Source organism: Folsomia candida, unplaced genomic scaffold (genome assembly GCF_002217175.1).
Source record: "Folsomia candida strain VU population unplaced genomic scaffold, ASM221717v1 Fcan01_Sc003, whole genome shotgun sequence".
NCBI lineage: Eukaryota > Metazoa > Arthropoda > Collembola > Entomobryomorpha > Isotomidae > Folsomia > Folsomia candida.
Genome location: NW_019091195.1, coordinates 10,837,480 through 10,859,640, shown reverse-complemented (window position 1 = coordinate 10,859,640; position 22,161 = coordinate 10,837,480). Strand labels below are relative to the sequence as shown.

The window sequence follows — 22,161 nt, the reverse complement described above, 5'->3', positions numbered from 1 at the left end:
TGCACAATAAATTTCCACACTCACCAAAGTCAGCTTCGATAAGTTATGCATTTTTCCAATCTCTCCAATTGTCTCCTCCGGCTGAGCCGTCAGGGTTCTTATGGCTGACGTGTGAACCGATAGAAACTATTTTGAGCTTCATTGAGCCACTAATTTGCTGAAAATAACTTGTGAATATATAATAGCTACTGAAGAAATGAAGACAACGACGGCCCAAGTGCTTTGTTATGTTGTGTTTTATGAATGCGTGCCGAAAATTGCTACTCAATCCTATATAAACACATACACATACGTATCTATTCTTCTTATGATGGTAACTTGCTGTCTATTTGTATCCAAATTATGCAAGGTGAGTTGGCCGGCAAACCCTTGATGTAACAATTTTATGGCGTTTTCTCCGTCTAATTAAAGTTGAGTGTGCTGTTCAGGTAGTTGGATTGTTAGTTTTGGTTACGGCCTGTTTTTCGGCTTTGTACAAAAGGCAAGAGAATAGATGAAAGTAGATGAAGTTGTTGACGTTTATTTCATTGAGGGAATTCAGTAAACTGAGGTCTTCATCCTCCCTCGCATAATATACTTTCCTACACCTCAGTGTTCACCTACCTTCCCCATGTCTACATGTTTTAAAGATGTGCCTGAACTTTGGTCTGAAAATTCGTCTGCATCTTATTTGCCCGAAGAATCAGACCCGTGTGACCTTTTATCGTTTGTTGTAGTGGAAAATGCTTCCAAGATAGGGAGGAACGGTTCCTAGCAAGATGGTATTTATTGACTCTGCGTAGTCTGTGCTATGTATCTCCTGACTTGCGAAAGTGCCGTGAAATTACTTTCTCTCGCAAGATGTGAGATGCTTATAGTAGCTCCAACGTAGCCAAAAATTCTTCACATTTGTGTTTTTTTTTTACTTTATTTTATTTGTATAATCTTATTGGTGTGTATTTTAATAGTGTATCGAAATATGCATATAATTATAATAAAATGGGCGGTTCACATAAAAAACACTCCAACTTCTAAACTTCGGGATCGTGGGTACGAGACGGCATAGGTCGTTAAGAAGACTTCAGTCGAGTTGAGTCCATGATCATTCTGCGTAAATATTTTGTGGAGTGCTGCTGGAGAGTACAAAAGCTTTATCTATGTTGCCCCAGAAAGACGAAGGAAATTTCCCATAATTTCTAATTATTTATTGCAATTCTATATCATCCACTTTTGGTTGGTAAGTGTCTGCACAGCATAAAGTCAGAGTGGTTGGTTGGTGGTTGGTAGCCGCTGTTGCTGCCCTGGCTGAATTGCGGCACATTCTTTTCTCTCCCCAACGACAACAGCGGACTAAAATGGGTTTGATAATCGCAATTCCTTCCGGAACCCTGAGTCTCAAAAGTTAGCCATTGCACAATTCATCAGATGGATGATCATCAACGCCTGGAATGCTGCGTAGTGTATGGAATCACGGTGCAAGAGGGCAGAGTAATTTGAGAACATGCATTATGCAGGTGATTTTTTGAAATGTTCCAACATCAAGGGATATGTGGAATTCGTAATAAATATATGGCAGTCCATGTCTGGAATGTCTGGAATAAATACATCACATATAAATCATGTCTCGCATCGCAATAAGTGGATTGCAAAATGACAGTTACATTGATTTACAACGTTCAAAAAGTTTTCAAACTGCTCAATAAATGACAATATCTGTTGAGTTCGTCATCCTGGAGTACAGATGCATGCATGCCGAAGCAATCTGCTGCGGTTGAGTTATTAAACGATCACAAGCAGCAATTAGTCGATGGAATGAGTGTGAAAATGGATTTAGCGTGACCTTCTCCGTTAACTCGAGTTTAAACTAAGCAACAACAGAACCAACATGCAATGCACACACATAAAATGTACAAGCTCCTTCTCTGAAGGGCACTGTCACGCTTCCTTGAGCTATCCTCCCCTATCTCCTTTTTTCGTTCAATTTCCACGCGCTGTTTTTGTGCTGAGAAAAGGTATCAAATGCATTAATTAAAAATAAGCTCGTAAGCCTTCAGCAGCGAATTGTTGTAGGAGTAACATTTATGAGAAACCAGAAACATTGCGAGAGCAAAGCAAAGTTATAGCACCCATAAAAAATCGCGAGGATTTGTTCTACTACATGTTTACCAACTGGAACTCGTCACCGGTGTTTAATTTAGGCGATGATACGCTCCCGGCGGCGGCGGCAGCAGCCACCTCCCTCCGACCTCCTCCTGTTGATGCTGCACCAATTTCCGAATTTCCATTAGAATTTGCATATAGATTGGGCCCCATATAAATTCCCCTTGTAATCTTCCGTCGTGTTCCACAACACTTTTGTCTCCACTATGTACATATACTTTAGCGGTAAGAGAGCTGAAATAGGAGCGGAAATGTCACGCAGTAATAATTAGTGCACGATCTGACTTATTTATGTACAGATTCTTATCTTAAAAGTCAAATCAAAGCTCTATCATTTTAAACCTTCCATCCTTTGCCTGCAAACCGTACTAAATATTTATGCGTTTAATTAGATTACGCAATTTAATTATGTTACATAGTTTAGTTAAATGCTATCCAGTTAATCCTCAAGAAATTCGTCATGTGTATGTACAAATGTGTATCATGAAAACTATCCAGTTCAGAGACCAATTTACGCATCAGAAAATCCCCGACAAGTTCTGTTTTTGGGAACCTTATCCTTTTAAATTCTACTATAATTCCTTACCTTTCTAATAACAAAACATAATTTCTTAATGGTATGCATTGTGTATTACACTAAACAAAGGAGAGGAAAAGCATGCATTATCGTGGCAAAAACAAGAATCATGAGCCTCCCAAACAAATTCCATCGCCATAATAATGGTCCGCTCGACACTAATTTATGGTGAAAATGGGAAATTTGCTGTGTTTGTGGAATCCTTTCGTCCTTTGTTCGTGGTGCATTACTGGATAAGGAGTTGCTGAAGGAGTGAGAGAGCGCTTGTGAATAAATTACTTCAACAAATTAAGAACATCTCCAGACATAACGTAAATTATGATTAGTTGGATTTTGGTTATCCTCCAAGAAAGGAACTTTTGGCTGTGAACGAGGCGCCTACTTGATCTCTAGATGTATTCTCCCATATATGTGCCTCCCATGAAATTAATGGCATCAAGTTGCGTTCACGTCAGTACTATGTGCCCAGTGTCTATTGATCAGTCAGCACACCTTATTTGATGCAAAAATTAATTGTTCATTTAAATAATTGACCATGATTTTGGTGGTTGTTAACAGCGTTTTAATCAAATCAATTAAGTTATTAACGTTTTGCTGGAAGAACGCCAATGTCAGAGGTTAAACCACTTACATACTTGCTTACTACACATCCACATGCTCCTGAAAACTAATGGTGGGTGCTTCTTCTCGTAATAACTAAGTGAATTGGCTCTCATTAATCTTCATATTCTCGACTCCCTCGACAAAGAAACACAGTACTAAACTCAATTTAGTTCTAATTTGATTTTGTTAACTATGTTTAGCTGCTGATCTAAATAATCGGATGCCGGACATTTTTGTAGCCATCGTCATCAGTGCTGATCCACCCACACTTAAGTCCAAAAAAAACTAGGGAGCTACATATTGCTCAAGTTAAATATAGTATTTACAAATAAAATTCAATACCATTCGATTATTTATATGCACGATACGATATACGTTTCAGGATTGCTGAAAAATGTCAACGTCCATTTTGGGTTTAGTGAAACGATTCTGACATAAATCGAACCTCGTTCCTTTCATGTCTCGAAGCATCAAATTTCAGTACCAACCAATACTTATGTAAAGAGCATGGTTTATGAAACGGCTCATCTTCTGTCAGTTTGACCACACTGACCTCCGCCCACTTTTATTTATAAAAGGCCATCTAAGAAGTCACTTGTGCAGAAAATTGTTCTCGTTCTTGTTCTCGTGTCTCTTCCAGAACAAGAAATGTTGATGTAGCCCCAACAGTTATTCCCAGAACTGTTTGTACTTATGCATGTGTGCACCTCATGGGCGGTTTGTTATGGGTATCACCACGTTTTAATATTTTTGACTGTTATATATTTTGTAGTGGTTTAGTTTTCTTATTTGCGACTGGACCAACGCAATTTCTCTTTACGGCATAAAATGTGTAAAACGAGGTTGGTTTTGCGAGGTTGAAGTTTATCATCCTTCGGCTCCGGGTGAGTCAGTAAGGTTGGCTGGTTGGCTGGGCTGGTTTGCAGGTTTGTTGAGATATCGTTCTCAACCAACTCGGATCTATTTGCCAACTTCAGTTCCAAGTCTGCTCAAGTGCTGAATAGAAGAAGTTCTTTGCAAATCCAGTTCTCACTCCGCCCCACAATTTCACTTTGTGCAAATCCACCCGTGTTAAAGCAATTTTACAACTGCTATAGCAAAATTTGCATGCTATTCGGTATAAATTGAATTGACCTGAAATATCAAAATCATTATTTTACATATTGGACAAATAAAACATAAGAAACAAAACAAAGTCGTCCCAGTCCGATATAGTTTGCATAAAAAATGTGAAATGACAAAAAATCGTATTAAAAGAGTGACAAGTCATTGAAACATGTGAATTATTTTTATTAATCACAAATTAAACTGTAAAGCTGAGTTACTTATTTGCCAATAAAAATGGCACTGTCCTGAGGATATTACATTAAAAATCACCTAAATAAAGTGTTGGTGGGATTGGCAAAATGGAGCCCGTTGTAGTGCCCGTAAATCCTGGAACGAATTTTAGCATGGGGTGGAACGACACGGAATTTGATGTGGACAAATATTTGGAAATCTATCTCGGGCCTCGTTCCCTTCCTTTGACCAGTCTCATCCCCATGTCCATAATTTACTCCCTCATTCTTCTCACCGGAGTTTTCGGGAACGTCACTACGATGGTTGTAATAATCACCAACAATTGGATGCACACGGCCACAAATTACTATCTGTTTAACTTGGCCTGCGCCGACCTCACGACTCTTATCATAGGCAAGTCTCTCCCTCATTTCTATTTTGGTGAATTCCTATTGTCCATACATTGGTCGTGTGTTGTTCTGTGGTATTACTCATAATATGCGTATAATCACAACGCTGAGATGATCAATTATGTAATCATTAGCACGGTACAATATGTTGCAAATTATTAAGATCAAAACAAAAAGGGCTAATCATGCCACAAAATGTTGCGGCGTCGCCGAGGGCAATGAATTTGATTCACAGTGTCGTTTTGAAATATTCTTGATGTTCCTTAGTGAAGGAAGGGAAGAGTGGAGAATTTGTCTACTGATGGTTTTGCTAGGGTGAGCATCATCAGTCATTCTATGCAATGCAATGACACTGATAATGGGATGCGGAAGAAGAGCATATTTGTCAATAAGTCCGAGACTCGATGCTAATTGACGCTAATAAGAGACCAGATTTACTTCAATCTGAGGTTTTCCAATTAGTTTGTCATTTGTCTGAATTTCTACAAGTTTTGGCTGGTATTAGGACCAAGCCCCCAAATGTAGAGTCATAATTAAGTTGAGGGTAGCCTAGCCATAAAATCTCTAATTTTCTCTCTAATTTGGTTTCAGCGTTAGAACATACGCATCAATCTCGAGTGATGATGAAGAGAAAGTTACACTTTTTCACCATTGGCATATACTGTACATATCTGTGAATATGTACATATGCGCACTTACTTGGGTATACTCGTTCTGGTGCTCGTCTTTATCTGCCCATCACTTTTTGATGGGATCCAGATTTAAAGGACTTAAGTCACATTATGCACATCCGTCTCACTACGTCATTGACATGTTAAATAATGTTAAAAATCTGACAAGGAAGATGCTGGTAAAGTTTGAAGTTTAGCTCAAGTTGGTGATGGAGGAGCAGAGTGAAAGCTGCTGCTGCTGCCGAATGAAGGTGATAGGTTGATCCTAGAATGAGATATTTTGGTCCTTGAGAATAGTTGGATTTCTGGTCCACTACTTTTTGGTTGGTTTGGGTGGATAGACGTAAAATAATCTTGAGGAGGAGATGTGAAGAGGTGATCATCAGTCATCCGGCTGTCACTTAATTTCATTCTGTTGTTTATGTCTACGCAGATCTAAGCCTTCTTATTTATTGGAAACATGAAAATGGATCAACTTAAGTGTCATTTTATTCTTGAGCGGGATTAGTTGTAAGCTTCCACACCGTTATGTCGTCTTGTCTTTGTCATCAAACTTAAATCCTACACGAAAATGTAACAAGTTTTACCCTCGTTACATAACAGCAGTTACATACATACATATGTAACACTAGCTGTTGTGACGCATTTTCCCAGGGGATGAACAAATGCATTTCTTCCACTGGGGTGGGGAGAATTAAATGGACAAGCTTATGAAAATCACGGGAGAACCTTTACTCTAGCCTACATGTCAAAAGTACTTAAAGCTGTGCATAAATTGATGTTTTTCTCAGTACGGTATTTAATAAATACATACATACTTGGTATGCAAAGTCTGATTGGAAAAATCCTACCTGTCCCAAATTTTGCTTGTATTTTATTTGGTATTTTGATTTGCTTATGGTTCACAATCTTAAAATCTATTGATGTTGGCCCCACATCTTGAAATTTCGAAATTAAATAGTTCAGGGAATAAAGTTTATTCGCAACCGAGCAATCGCCTATCTGGTTTCAGATTTTACGATACGGACAGAAGCACAAAGTCTTGTACACGACCATCACAACTTTTCAAATTTGTTTTCCCATTGTTATCTACATACACTTTGTTTTACAAAGAATGTACGGGTGTACTGTGACTAGGATTGTGTGTAGATATAAATTTGGCAGTAATCAAGACTAAAATTTATAGTATTTTAGCTTATTCTTCCGAAAGGTTTAACTTGTATCTCGATATAAATAAATGCACAATGCCAATGCACCAGGCTGAATAGAATAAATCAAATCATCTCCAATGTAAATGGTCTGCAGTCTTATCGTGCAAAATTATCCAAGCAAAGTTGTTGAACCGGTTTAAAGAATTTTTGCAAATTGCTTCTGGCTGTTAAGGAGCCACTCAAACCTACTTATCGATCATTGTATAACTTGTTCTGGTTGTTGGCATAACCACAACCACGTCGCTCAAACTTATTGTTAGCAGTCTATAGGTCTGGCAAGTTCCAGCTGCATCCTAAATAATACTAACTCATCACGAAAGGGAAGAAGTAAATTACTATATTATTACATATAAATAAATTATTATATCACTTCATCCTGCTACGATTATGCAAGTGAATTGATGAAAATGTTCATGAAAACGGAGCAATTTTTCAGAAATAGATCAAGCAATATGCTACAAAAGAGTTTTTACACAGACGTGTTTTCCATTTCTGTTTTTTTAGCTACACGCGTACGGTTTCGAGAATCGACGTCTATTCGAAAATGCGTCAACGAAGTGGTTCATTCTTTTGTGATTGCGATAATTCCAAGTCATCACTTCTTGGAACACTCAGCACAGAGAAGGGGAGATCTGCTTCATCCAACCTCTAATAATCTTGAACTTCTGCGGCTGGGACCTTGGCTTCTTTCTGCCTTTTAGGAAACTTTTATAAATCATTCTACGAAGCTTGGTATTTCTGAAGGCCAGATCTTTATTTTTAAGCTAAAAAAATGAGAGCATACAAATGTATATGTTATTCGTTACTCTGGTATGCATACATACATACGTCCTCGTGCATATTTACTGAACACCTTTTATAAATAGGTTGGGTGGGTAGAGGGGAAATATTAATCCAAATTTGAAGATATTAAATAATAATGATTATTCACTTGGGGTTACACTTAGAAGATCATTCATACCCTGAAACTCAGCAAAAACATGAATGTCTTATACGAATAGTCACGTTGCACGTAATAGTCACGTTATATTAAATTCAGTTTCTTACTATTTCAATATCAATTTACTCAGTAAAAGAAAACTTTTTTTAGTTTAAAACTACGTTGCTGTATGTATGTTCAGTTCTCCTGCTAGCAACTAGACTGGATATCTCGCATACTTTTTAGTAACATATGCCTTACCTCTTGACCATCCTGAATTGATTAGCTTGTCATTGCTAACAGTGATATTCCATTAAAAACTTGATGTGTGTCCAGAATTGCAATAGACGTAACAAGTCACCTTGAATTTTATGGAAAATATTTTGTCCTGTCAACTGTTGAGTGAAATGAAATGAAATGCAATTTATTATGTGAATTTATTTGTCGAGATGCTAAATTTGACTGTAAAATTATTCAAATGTAAAAAGGCAAGTTTGACAATGTGAAGATAGCTTCTTAGTGGACGTATATGAGTGAGGCCCATCCAAACCTCTTTTTCATCCTACATGATTTCGTGAATAGTACGTCCGTGCACAAATGCGAGGAGGAAGTTGTCTCCCTTTATCTTCCAGTCTTGTATTGTTGCATTAAGACAGGATGTAAACAGGGTTTGAAGAAGAGAAAGTTCGCATTTTGTGGAAATTTGTGAGTGGGAGTGAGACAAAAGGGAGCGTTGGAAGGAGGGAGAAAGTGGATGTGATGGCCAGGCTAAATTGGATTGCTGCCATTTCTTTATATGGAGGAGTCGATAAATCTTTGGAAATTTTGAATATTTTCTACCACTGCCCGTACAAATTCCTTTGATTTATTCCCTTTTATCTCCTGGTCCCAATAAAAATACACATTTATTCAAATAACTGGAAAATATAAAGCAAGTTTCTGAAACAAATTTTGTACTTGGTTCCAACTCAATTTCAAGCTTTGTCGGTCAAGGAGAAACGCAAAATAAAACCTTGCCAAGTTCATACGTAAGGAAGTTAGAGGAGGAAAAACCGAAGCTTTTATTGTTCTTAACCAGTGGAAAATGTATTCATTCGAACAAATAATTTTGAAATGAAATCGCAGTTTATGTATGTATTCATCCTTTTTTATTTCTCCTTTGGGATTCTAATTTAATTAAAAAGTTGGATATTGTTCAGCAATAGCACACCAATTCTACAAGCAAAATTATTTATTAACAACCATTTTTCTAATTGGTGTATAAATTGGTGTATAATAACTTGATTTATTTTAATAATTGCTAGCTTAGACCTACACTTTACAGGCTTCTTCAGTCGATTACAAAAGATCTTGAAATCAAAACATGGTCAAAGTTATTTATCATTTATTACATTTAGTATACCTTCTACGGTTATTTTTGTACATACGACCTTGATATGTGGTACATATTTATATGTATGTACACATTGTAATACCTCGTAATTCTCAGGAGACAAAATAATGCTTCTTATCAGCGAAGAAGGAATTATGACCAGCAGGAAACAGCAACAAGAACTTGCCACTGTCTCGAGTTAAAGTCATAATACTCAAGATTTCTAGTTAAGATAAAGACACGAGAAAACGCAGAGAAAACAACTCAGCACACACTTGATTGCCCAAGAAGGCTTGTCCGTCTTCAAGCACAACAAGCTTGATCAAATTCAGACGATCTTACATAAGTAAATACGTATTATGTAAGTGGCACAATGCATTTAATTAGTGCTAGTAAGTTCTAATATGTAACTTTGTGAGGGCAGTTAATCGCTCTTACTTTAATCATCATAATTGTGCCTAGGTGCATACATCCATGCTATATTTTTACCTTTTGACGTGACAGCGTTATGTATGTGCTCTACGCTTAATGATAGCTACCACAATGTAGTTTGATCAGTTTGAAGGCTTATTATCAACATATGCTTTTATTAATTTTCTCCTACAAACCAAATTCATTCATTATAGTTCTTTTTCTACTTTATGTACGAAAATGACTCAAATATTCTGGAAATTGATTCATAATGGTAAACTAAACCTGCAGCGTACAATTATTTCCAAGACTCTCGCAATCTGGGATTTTCTCAACTCTTTGCTGGCAAGCGATTATGTATTGTGCTTTAATTATTAAATCTCCAATGAAATTAAAGTACTGTCATTTATTTGAACTAGATGTATGTATATGGAGATCCGGTTACAATATCAAAGTTGAGAGGGGTTGCCAAAATGTCAACCTCCGTGTAACTGGGTATTCTGTCAATTGGGGCTGGCAGGATATGATCCATTCGGACCATCTGCCACTCATTTTTATTACGCTTGCAGAAAGGGAGAAAGATCATTTATTCTCTTTGCTCGAATGCACCAACCTTTAAGTACCTGAGCAGGCAGGCAGGAAAGAAATGGTCGTGATAAATTTATGTAAAAGAATGAATTATGGCGCAGATTTGGTACAGGAAATTTCTCTTTCTTATCCATGATTCCTTATTAGTCACAGGAATAAGAATAAATTATTCAACCCAGTCACCCCGTCAAAATGACTTTTCGTACTTGCTTATGGCGTATATAAATACATAGATTATACAACTATGCAAATCAGGTTTAGCCAACTAATTTTAGCCATGTCAAGAATTCGTAAAGTAGGAAGTCGACTTTCACCAAAAAGTTGGAGTTGTGCTCATTTTGTTTAATTGGAGCATATTAAAGAAACAGCAGGAACTAAATACACGCAAAGGTATACAATTTTATTGTCCTTTCGAGATGCCCCATTTGATCTTCTCCTCCCTCACGGGAATTTGTGACGTACTAAATCAGTGTATATAACTGTATCTATTCATATACTTTAATATACAGCAACTAGTCCTCATTCCACAAGAAATTGTGAATCCTTTCTGTTCATTTGTCACTATATTGTTTCGTCCAAAGTTTCATTTTTTCAGAGACACAGAAAAAACATTAGGACTCGTTGTAGGCTACCAGGATCGACCGAGGAATGCGAATTTACTTCATCACTAACTTGTGCAACATAGTAATAAGTGCTGCGCCCTAATTCAATCTTCTGGCAGTGAGTAAAGAATATACTCACTTATTTGGAGCTTTTACATGTACATGCAAAGTTTGAGAACAAAAAGTTGCACCACTTAAATTGAACCCTTAGTCGATAAGAAACTTTTGTTTTAACAATTAAATCAATTTTATGTAGTTTGCCAGACACTGATGGAAAATTTTCCAAACGACCACAAATTGTGGTCCACAATTATATCAGTAGTTTCTGTAATGAGGTTGCTACTATATTCTACGTGATTATAAGTATGCCTAGTTGATATATGTACCAGCTAAGGCTTAGGTCGCAGCATGAAATTAGATTTTATTCATTAACGAGACCACACGATTGGGTTTGAACTGTTTCTACTCGTTAAATTAACGTTCTTCTCACTGAAAGAAAACCAAACATGGTTTGTAAATTAGTGCTACGATGTCAGAATTCATTTAAATATCTTATAATTCAATTCGAATCCAAGAAATGTCCACAGTTAGTATCCTTCAATTTTTTCCGATAGAATCGGGCTTCCGTTTCCATCAAAAGAATTAAGGTGACAGTCGTGTTATATTACTCGGCCAGAGAAAGCAAACACATTAGGATGACATCAATTTTGCTTTTAGTGAAAGCAGGCTGAAAGTCCACTTCTACCTTCCATTCAGCCAATATAAGTAAGTACAGCGTAGACGTAATTGATGTCGTCGTCGTGGCTGAAAAAATATGCTGTAATGGTCAGTTGCGGTATTTGGTCGGCATGTTGTTGATACTATTATTGATACATTGATAGGTGGATGGTGATTTTGTGTGATTTATTTACCGTCGCCTCGTCAATGTCGTACCCGAAGGAGTGAATCAATCATGAAATAGACGAAATGCCATCTATTTAGGTAACGTTGTAATTTGAAACCAAGACCTCTCCTAATCCGGGTCATGACGCGATCAATGTTCACGAGAGCAGAGAAGGACATGGATTGCGTGACTTCAAATCACTTGCCCAGATAAGCCTTTGACGATGGGAACTCCCTGACATGCTTGTCAACATTGATTATACAACCATAAAGATTACGGCCATTTTCGTACGAACTGTGAATGTGCATAGTACTGGAAATGTACTACAAAGCGTCCGTAAATTATTTCTTACGTGTTTGAAACGAGGTTCTAGTCTTATTTCACCTTATTTATCAAAAGTAATTACTTGCTTATAACAAACACAAGTTTATAAAAACAACTCACTCATAGAACATTCTCAATAACTTGCTTAAATAAATTAGGAATTTTATGATATTCAGTCCAGTTAAGTTCGAACGACTCATAAACTATGTATCCTAGTTTGTTTCATCTGTGATTGCGATGAAATCACAACAAACAACTAAAATTGTGTTAGCAAAATGTAAATAAATTGTTTCGCACGGTTGCATAAGCAGTGTGATCGAACAATGTTACATCATACTGAATTATGATCAAATATTTGCATACTTACGTAAGTATGTAAATATGTGCTTATTTTAGTTTGTTTCCCTTGTCCATCGAGATCTAAAATAGAAATATCTGGTGCGACCTTGTTTTTAGAGTACGAATCATCATAAAATTCAATTATAAGAGACGGTACAAGAATTGAAGAAATGGGAAATGTGATTTTTGATTGCTGCTAACTCACGAGACTAGATCCCATCCCACCTGTTGTTTAGTTGAACTTTTTCATTTATTCACTTACTTGCTTTCAACTTAATTAATAAAAGGCATTCTTCACAGCTGTATAAACAATAGAATGAGAGGAATAAGTAAAATACTAAAAATAAACTTCTAACTACTTCTAAGGGCTCTCAGATCTCATATGCCATAATAATGCATATGTACATACGTATTTATGTATAGGATATAATGCAGTGTGTGTATTGTTGTTGGTATTTTTAATTTCATCAAGCTAGCTGTTCTGACAAGCAGGCCGAAAAATATGACGATGCTAACTACCTTTTGTCACCCTGTATATCCGGAGAAAGGAAGGGAGAAAATTCAGAGTGTACAAAACATGACGCTTGTTTACTTTCTATTGAACAAAAAACTGCCAAGTCTTTGTTTGTATTTCGAAAGATTTCGTTGTGCACATGTGTGACTCAACTGTTGATACGGAATGACATGGACTGAGGAAAATGGAGATCACTAAAATAGGGATTGAATAACTTTCTTCATGGAGATAACATAAGCTTTTATTATATCCAAGTCAAGAAAGAGGTCAAGCTCTAGTCTTGCTCAAATGAAAATTAAGTTGTCCTCTTCATGTTTTATTTTTAGCAGAAAGCTCATAATACGCAAGTCATTTATGTAGGTAATAATTTTCAATAGCGAGCGATAAATAAGAAAAATTTGAGGAAACTTGTTGACAAGTCTACTCCATGCTAATACGTATGAACGACATCTGACCTATTTTTTATAAAATTAAGTTCTTCAGTGCTTTAGTATTACGCCGATCTTTGTGCGTGTGTACATTGCAGTATGAAAACTGAGAGATACACCAGGCTTAGAAACAGGAAATTTAGTTTGGCATCAGAGTGTACTGAATATATTAATATTGAATATCACGTCAAATTCTAACGCAATAATAGGCATGCCATTCTTCACGGTACATTACAGATTTTGGATCTGCAGTCCTGGCGTGGGAACATGATACTTGTTAATAATTATGATTCGCAGAAGCTCTTGGTCAGTTTGTACAACAATTCACGATTCACTGACGACAGGAAGCGTCGGATTACGGATCGGAGCACTCTCTCCAAATCTGAACGCTCAGATTGACAAACAATGTTCACACTTTACCTCATGCGCTCATTTTGACGAGAAATATTGATTTTTCATCATATAAGAGGACGAGAAACTTATAAGTACTTTACCCTGAAGCAAAATATGAGATATAATGCATTAGATGAAACCCTCATGACCCTCACTCAGTGCAATGCATTATCAGTTATCTTGTTCATGAGCCATCTATTGTTGTCAAAATGTCCACATACATATATTCACCAAGGGTTCCGCTTCATTAAATTTTCTTGTGATAGTCGAAAAGGCAACCCTATGCACAAAGGGTGAAAGTACTATGCAATAGAACTTTCACTTCAGAGTGATTGTACATAAATGTTGTTCAAATTCAAAGAATAGATATTACAGATTTATATGCCACATTAGGTTTAAAGGTTTAACCGAGTTTTATAGGATTTATAAACCTATGTTTTCGTAATTTTGCCTAACATGTAAAGCAATCTTACCTTTATCTCAAAAAGCTGCAGGGGCACTGTGATATTGCCATTTGCTCTGGACAGCTACGACTATCCTGATATTATTTTGCACACGTTTTGTTTGTAGGAGATTTTCCTTGTTAAAATTAATGAAGTGAGCGAATAAGTCGGGTGACCACGGTCACAGAATGTGGTCGTGATCAAAAATTTACGATGAGAAGAAGCTCATACTCCATCACACCAAGATGTACGCAGTGGACGTTATCTAGATATCTGCTCTTATATAGGATTAACTGCCTCAGGGTGTTGTGTGCAATTTCTAAGCTTCCGTAATAAGGGCCTTAATAAAAATGACCATATCCCTTTGCTGTTCCTGAATGTTGGGAGTGGAGTGAATAAATACATGTAAGTGCTTCAGAATGGTCTCGCGTCAGATTCTTTGGGAGGATTGATAGTTTTTTCATTTTGTTTGATGTTGACGATGGAACTCAAGATATTGCTTAGCAGATTCAAGGCAAGCTGTAGCTTGAGCATCAATGGAAGAGACAGACTCTAGCTCAGATTGCGGCAAGAAAGTGACAGAGGAATGTTCTTTGAATGCTAAGCATTTGTTCTTCTATTGCCACGTTATGCAATACGTCTGGCTGTGATCCTTAACTTTCTCCATTCGCTAAATACATATGTTCTTCTCATACAAACTGCTCTACCAAATTCTTTAGACGTTTTTCTGGAGTATGTAATGCACATACATGTATCGTAGCCAATATGGAGCAATGAAATGCTAAAAATACCAGCTGTGTCGACCTCAATAAACAATGGGGTAATTACCCCTATATGGGAATAATAATAATTAGTTTATTTTTGACTTTGTGGAAAAAAATGTATATTTCTCTGGCAAATGAGCTAGCTGTAGCACAAAAAGTGTCTGCAACGGAAGTTTTATAACCGAAAGTCTTGCCAACTTAAGAGGATTCACAACTTGCCCATTGTACACTGTACCCATGGGATCATATCGCTCTGCCATTTCGAGAAATTTAGTAGTCCCGTTATAGTATATTTCCTTTGTCCTTTCTTGCTTGCATTCTTGAGTTTTTGGTGTCGACGCCAAAAATCGGACACAATTCAATTTTCCAAGTTTGATAATGTAAAATGTGACAAAAGGAAACTGGAGGGTTGCACATACCGTTGGGGGCTTGATTTCTGGCTTTTGGGACAATAGGTGATATCAAGCAACTCAACGAAGAGAAATGAGCACTTTTTCAACTGAACATATGTACGTAAATATATTTTATCTCCGATAAGCCCATACAAAAAGCAGAGTCTAATGATCTGGGAAAATCCAACTCCGGTTAATTGCAACATTAATTCCTAATACATAGTCTTACCATAAGAAGTGATAGTAGAGCGTAGTTTTTGAACGGGTCAACATAAAATTAAAAGGTCAATTGCGGTTTGTGCATACATTCAGTGCCTATCATTGGTGTTGACCGCTTTTACTTGACATCACTAGGTCAAAAGTAAGAGAAGCTTAGCTACACGCGCGCGGCAATAATTTTTCACTTTTTGCGCGAGAAAAAAATGCACGATGTTTGATGTAGTGTAGCAGTCCAAGTACAACTACGATCTGGTTGCCCAAACTATTAAAGTAATCCTAGAGACAGTGTCTATCTCTGGTATAAAGGTTTCGGTGGTCCAAGGTCAAGAAAGACTACAGTGATGTCCGAAGCGTTAAATACCAGAATAGCACAAAATCTCTATCTGACGCCGGAGATTTTGGCCACACAAATGACCTTTCAACTTTAGAGATCAGATTAGCACTGAAAAGTGACCCTAAGATGAAGATCTTTTAGATTAGAAAGCATCACATGCTACAGATTTCCCAAGCCTAAGCAATGGTCAAAAAATCGACCTCCCTCCCCAAACGGTACGGTGAAAAAACCAAAAAAACTAACCCGTTTACCGATGATAATTTCTTTACGACAGAAACATATTTCAACAAAAAAACTAACACGCTTTATGTCAAATATTCTAAGGGTTAGCTGCTTACAAAATAAAGATCAAAATGTTATCTTATCAGGCTCCAGTCATGGTTTTGGTGGGAATCGGCGGAATTGAGCAAAAACACCATAATTTCCTTGATTAAGGAGAGGAGATAGTTTAAACAAATATTTGATAAATGTCCTGGTGAAGAAGGAACACCCCCTCAACTAGTCCATATCGGGTGAAAAGCCACCGACCTTTGTGAAGGCGTCTACAGTAGCATTTACAGCGAAATTCGTGAAAAACTGGATTAAAATCAATATTTCTGACTTCATTTGCACTTTAGGTTTAACGTTGGAATTTTCGAACCGCAGACAACTTCACCACCAAATATTGATTAAAATTGAGGAAAAAGTCTGTTCTAAGCCTCATATAACTGTCGGGGTCACAAAAAAATTTCTGACCCGGGAATGATACACTTTGTCCATTAATTTCGTGCGTATTTTTGATGGAGCTTTCTCTTTCGTGACCAATTTTTCATGGTCACAGGAGGAATATATTTTCAAGTTTAATACATGTTTTCTACTTGAAATTTAACTGGCTTTTCAATGGAATAAGAATAAATTTAAAATTCCTTAAAACTAAGCTAATATAGTCATCTACTCTGCTATCACTTTTTAAGTTGAGACTATGTAAAATAATGAGGATGTAGTTGCAGCCTTGATCCCAGGCGGCCTCTGGACTCATAGTAGCATTTAAATAATATACCAAATTCCATTTCTAATTTTTTAGATGGAAATTGACACCCCACTTAATACGTATAGCTGTGCATGTAGATAATCATGCACTATAGGGACTACATAGTTCCAACTAGGCGACTAGGCTGAAATAACCATAAGATAAGGCACTCCCACAATGCAATATTTATCTTCAGACGAGGCGAGATAATTTCTTCCGTCTCATCTGAGTTGGAACGTGGAAATTTTATGAATTAAATTCTACACCATTTCAAATAAAAATCACACAATTAAGAATGCAAAGTGTGCCGACCTTAAGTTTTGCACGTACTACTTAGTTTAGGATATTATCCTTTTAAGGAATAATTCGATAAAGTAGGTCAGTAGCTTAGCAAACATAGTAATAAGCTATTTAGTTAGAGTGGGATTTTACGAAATCGTGTACGATACACACCAGGAACGAGACCTAAATACATACTAATCCAAGTCTTCCTGATAATTTTTGAAGGAATTTTTAAGCTCCTGCTCCACTAAGGTTTTTTTGCACTACTGATGACGTGACTGAATTCTGAAAGACGCAAACCTGATGGTATGGATTAAGGGCATTAGAAACAAATCTGTAACTGAACTTCTGCTCATCCTCAACGTTCCACTAGTTCCACAAAGTTTTGAAAGTTGGTTATGGCACTATTAAATCTAAGATTCTTTCACAGGAGTGTCTTCCTGTGGTTGTTTTTTTGCCGAAAAATGTTAGAAAAGTATGTTTTGTGTGATGTGATGCCACAAGCAGTTGGAGAAAAAAGTTTTGAGAGGTGACAAGGATATAATTACACCAAGATTTGTTCATCTATCTATCCGTTTTCGTATGTACCTAGTCAACGTAAATAGGTATGCAAGTACATATGTACACACTTGCAACAATTTGGGACTGATCATGTCAAGGTATGTGAAAGTCTGGCTTCGTTTAATTCTACATCATCTCAATTCTACATAAATCTTTTACTCAACCCAAGGAGAGAAACTAAAGTGGCACACAACACACAAGTGACACCAAATCTACATCAGTCGTCACATAGCCCCAGAAAGTTGAGATCACAACCCTCAAAATCCCAATTTCACGACATGGATTTCCTTTCACAAGATTTTTTACCCAGTTGAACAAATCTGGAAAAGTTTTCTTATTCAGCTAAACTTGGCATCTCTTCTTCTGCTCTGAATTGGGTAGATATGTGACAACGGTAGACCTATCAAATAAACTTGGTAGTTTGCAGGGGCAATAGTGTTGCATGCCTTAAGCTGACATTGAATGTCTATGTCTCCTCTCGGAAACCGGAAATCTGGACGAATGTCCATAGATTGTAGTGTGTCATAGAATCTAGATAATAAGGTTTTTGAAACTTCAATGTAGATTCCAGAGTTTTATCTACTTTTTCAGTTTCTTGTTTTAATCGTATTCCCACTGTGTTCTCCTGCTTGACATTTTGTTTTCTTTGCCAGTGCAATCCAACTTTCTCTGGTATTCTATCTCTGTAAGTGGGCAACTTTCTCTATTCCTTCATCTTTTGAAGCATTTCATCATGCGTCGATTCTCCTGTGATAATTTCTTGACGTGCCTCCTGTTTGTGACGAGTTGCAGTAGCAGATAAAATATTCCTTTAAAATAAAAGACAAAAATCCTTGCTCTTATTGAAGGAGTAAGTAAAGTACTTCACCACCATCATAATGGTGACACCAGGATGTGTTAGAGTCGAAAATGGGAATTTCGAGTCTGTATAAATTCCCATTGGATGCAACGTTCTGCCAGCGTGAGTCTATAACTGGGAACTCAATTGGGTGGTGGAGATGCAAGTACGTTGAAGAAGGACGTCAGTCTCGTTTTTAGGGCGACAGATCGTATCCGTATTAGAAATCCAGATCCGCAGTTTTATGTCCAGGACAAAATTGATGATCAACGGATTCCTCGGTGGTTCGTATATGTATATATTCTCTGAGGTCTCGACAAGAATACATATAAGTTTCAGGATTGGGACTTTATATGTAATGGAAATCAAGAACCAGTCCACGAGAAATTGAGCTATGTTAAAGCCTGATATTTTGGAACCGAGTTTCATGACCCACATGCATCAAACGAGTAGAAACTTTTAAAAGAATTACTGTACTAGAATGTGACGATGAGGACGATAGTTCTTATTTGTTGCAATTCATGACCAGATTTACGAGTTAATTACTCAACTTTATTTTCATTTGAATCTGGAATGAGTAGGATCGCCATGCGAAGTGCTTTCTTCCCAGTCAACGATGTTTACACGCTTGGAGAGAAAGTTTGCAAGCGGTTTAAAATCATGATTGAAGGCGTCTCACTTATACTCATTTGCATATACTGTATATTTGAGTCAAGTCGTCTACGTATGTATACACGTCGAGTGTCCTTCATTCGAGTTTGCTAAGAGTTTATGTCATCAGTTCCGTTTCTCTCTTCTTTCTTCCTCACAATCCTTCAGTCTGGGATTCTTCTTTCCTTTCTACTTAATTCCCTCCAGCTTGTTGATTGATTTTTTGGTTGGTTTTATTCCGTCCTTGTGGTTTTGAAAAAATCACCATTATTCCTCACTGACAACCCAAATTCCAATCTCTGTCAAAATCAATTTCGTCCCAATTCGAACTTCAAAGTCCCAAAATCTAAAAGCTTGCCAATATTCAACCAGTGGCATGTGTGAAAATCTACCCAACCCAATGTCAAAAACAGATGCAAGCCTCACTTTACTAACTTGTTTTCCATTACGCAAAGGGTGAAACCTTACCTAACTTGTTAAAAAAGTTTAATGAAGTCCAGCAGCAACATCAGACAATCTTGGAGAAATCTTTTGAGCATGTTTTCTTTTTTCTCGCTCGAGTGTTGGCTGAGAGTGAGATAGATACTGCACCCCACTCATACTTCCAACGAGATAGTTATTTAGAAGAAAGGCAACATGCAGTTAAATCCTACACTTGAAATTGGGAATGACGACCGCGAGGAAGTTAAGTCGTTGAAAGTTTAGTTTAGCCCGAGTTGGCAATCGAATTACACCGCTATACTAACTGTAATTGACTTGACATTGGGCTCGCCTGGAGAAAGTTTGCCCCTAAAAATATTTCGTGATCACAATCGCATTGAGTTTTTGGGGTTTGAGAGATGAGCGGATAAAAGCACAGAGCAGCACATACAATAATCGAATATTGTGCTATTTACAGGGAACTACATATCGTAACCCAAGACTAAGTCCTCTCAACGACGAATTTTCCTCTCACCCTTCACTGCGTTTCTATTGTTTTAAGGCGACCAAAGAGATGGGAAAGTGCTTTCCATCTAGACTCAAATTCCCTGACGAAAGTCGATTCTATTTTAAAGTCACATTATTTTATTATTTGGCCCATAGTGCTAAAATGAAATTCAGTCAGTAGGAGTCTGTAAGGGAAGAAGAGGAGGAGAAAGAGACTGACTACAACGTTGCTTGAGCTTGGTTTTGTGAGAGGCAGTTATGGATTGAAGTGGTTGTTTGGTGGTTGTTGTACATGGAATGTAAATTGATCATGTTTTGTGGGATGCCCCAGAGTGTCATTTCTCAATGCAAATGAGACCTCGTCGCAGTTTCGTCTACCATTTCGTATTACCCACTTAAACGTATCCTGCCCCTTGTCGCTTCCTGGCCTCTTTAAATCTTCGTCCTCGCTTTTTATAAAATTCTTACTTATTCAAAGCATTACGAAATTTACAATCTAATCGGGATGTAAGCTCAGCATAACCAAGCAATGAGCAATATAAAGTGAAGGTCAGCTAATGCTATTAGGGAATTGTGTCTATATATTTGGGACAGTTCTTGCATTTTTGGCCACTTTTCCCTGAACAATTCAGTGTCTACTTTATTTTTATGAGCATTCTGCATTTGAGCCACATCCTCCGAGAGAGAGAGAAAGTAGATATGATATGCACTGCGCTGCGATTTTATTGGTGGGCGAGTGAAAGACAGCAAAAGGGCCAGATACGCTTTTCATGGTTTTACTTTTATAAATAGAATAACTTGTTGGCCTCACATTAGCTGATTTATTTCTCATCATTGTTTTTCAACATATTTTTTATCGAGTTATGATAACAATGAGCTTGGTGACTTGGTTGGACACATAACAAGCCCACAGATATATGATCCAATAATAGCACAGTGGAAATCCCTGGCATCACGTCCTTCTTACTACACAACGTCTGCTTGTTGTAGCTAGAGGCGATCATTAATATTGGGCGTGTTTGCAAAATTTGCTGCTCTTCTTTCTGTAGGTAATATAAGTTAGGAACAGTAGGAAGGCTTATTACCAGCTAAGGATGAGGCAGGAAGGAAAATGTCAGCTAAAATTAAAACTGCGCTGCCAGCTTTCCCTTCTCCTTGGAACATTATATTATTTATAATGGCACAAACAGATTCTTCGACCAATTTCCTCAATCATTGATAAATTGTAGTGGTCATTACTCATGACTTGAATTGCAGCATTTGGGGAAATATATCAATCTCATCTAATCCCTGAAATGCCACTTTTACCCACAGTAAATCAAGAGAATAGACAAATGATTACAGAACTGCCCATCTAAATGTCAGCGAAGTTGACAATGCAATGGCTTCAGGAAATGAAACAGAAATCGACAGTTGGTTGGCAATTGTCCAGCGAAAACAAGTGAAAATATTTATTTCCTCCGCAAACAAACACTCCTCCTCTTGAAACCAAATCCCCTCTCACTCACTGCGAACAACAAGGTCAAAGTAAAGCCAGAGCGGACACAAGAATTGGTATTGGTCCGGTTCACTGATTTCTAACAAGTAGCGTGGCCCACATTATATTGCATTGAAAGTGAGAGGTAGTCACTCAGTGGAACTATGTGTCCAGAATAACAGCTCCACGAGGCATCCGACCAGGAGGTGACAAATGTGGCTTTTTAGAGGAGAAAATGAAAAAGCACATAAAAATGAAGTCTCGACATGGAGCTGGTGGATGACGCACACATATGCAAATGACCTTCTCCAAGGAATCTCAATAGTGTGCAACCCAATCAACATCAAAATCCAATGTCGTCTTTTCCTTCTTCTTTCTTCCTGCCTCTTTCAATAGGAATGAAATACGATCTCAGCTATTCTGCCCATTTTTCTATCCAAAATGTGCCGGTTTGGCCTTGGTTCCCGTGTGTCGCCAAGTTTTATATTCGCGGTGAAAGGTTGTATAACAAGGTCGTCAAATTCGTCAAGTATAAAATATTTATACAACGGCATTCAGCTTAGTTTGAAATATTCATGCAGTTGTGAAATATCTCAAGTTGA

At 37.3% G+C, this 22,161-nt stretch overlaps 1 protein-coding gene and 1 long non-coding RNA gene across 4 annotated transcripts in view; one reads left to right on the top strand and one right to left on the bottom strand.

The window, feature by feature from the left end:
* Positions 1–22,161, top strand: part of LOC110846975 (pyrokinin-1 receptor-like) — a 64,425-nt gene that overhangs the window by 30,765 nt on the left and 11,499 nt on the right. The window contains exon 1 of one of the 3 annotated variants that reach the window (XM_035849536.1): positions 955–5,011. The exons of 1 other annotated variant lie outside the window; for it this stretch is intronic. In XM_035849536.1, the coding sequence (XP_035705429.1) occupies positions 4,726–5,011 (286 nt within the window). In that variant the 5' untranslated portion in view covers positions 955–4,725. Of the gene's footprint in view, positions 1–954; positions 5,012–22,161 lie in introns of those variants that run through there. One more of the 3 variants, XM_035849535.1, reaches the window with a different exon arrangement.
* Positions 9,025–12,189, bottom strand: LOC118434913. Its single transcript, XR_004834362.1, has 2 exons — positions 11,693–12,189; positions 9,025–11,585 (listed from the first exon to the last, which is right to left on the bottom strand). It is a non-coding gene; the product is annotated as an uncharacterized LOC118434913 (long non-coding RNA).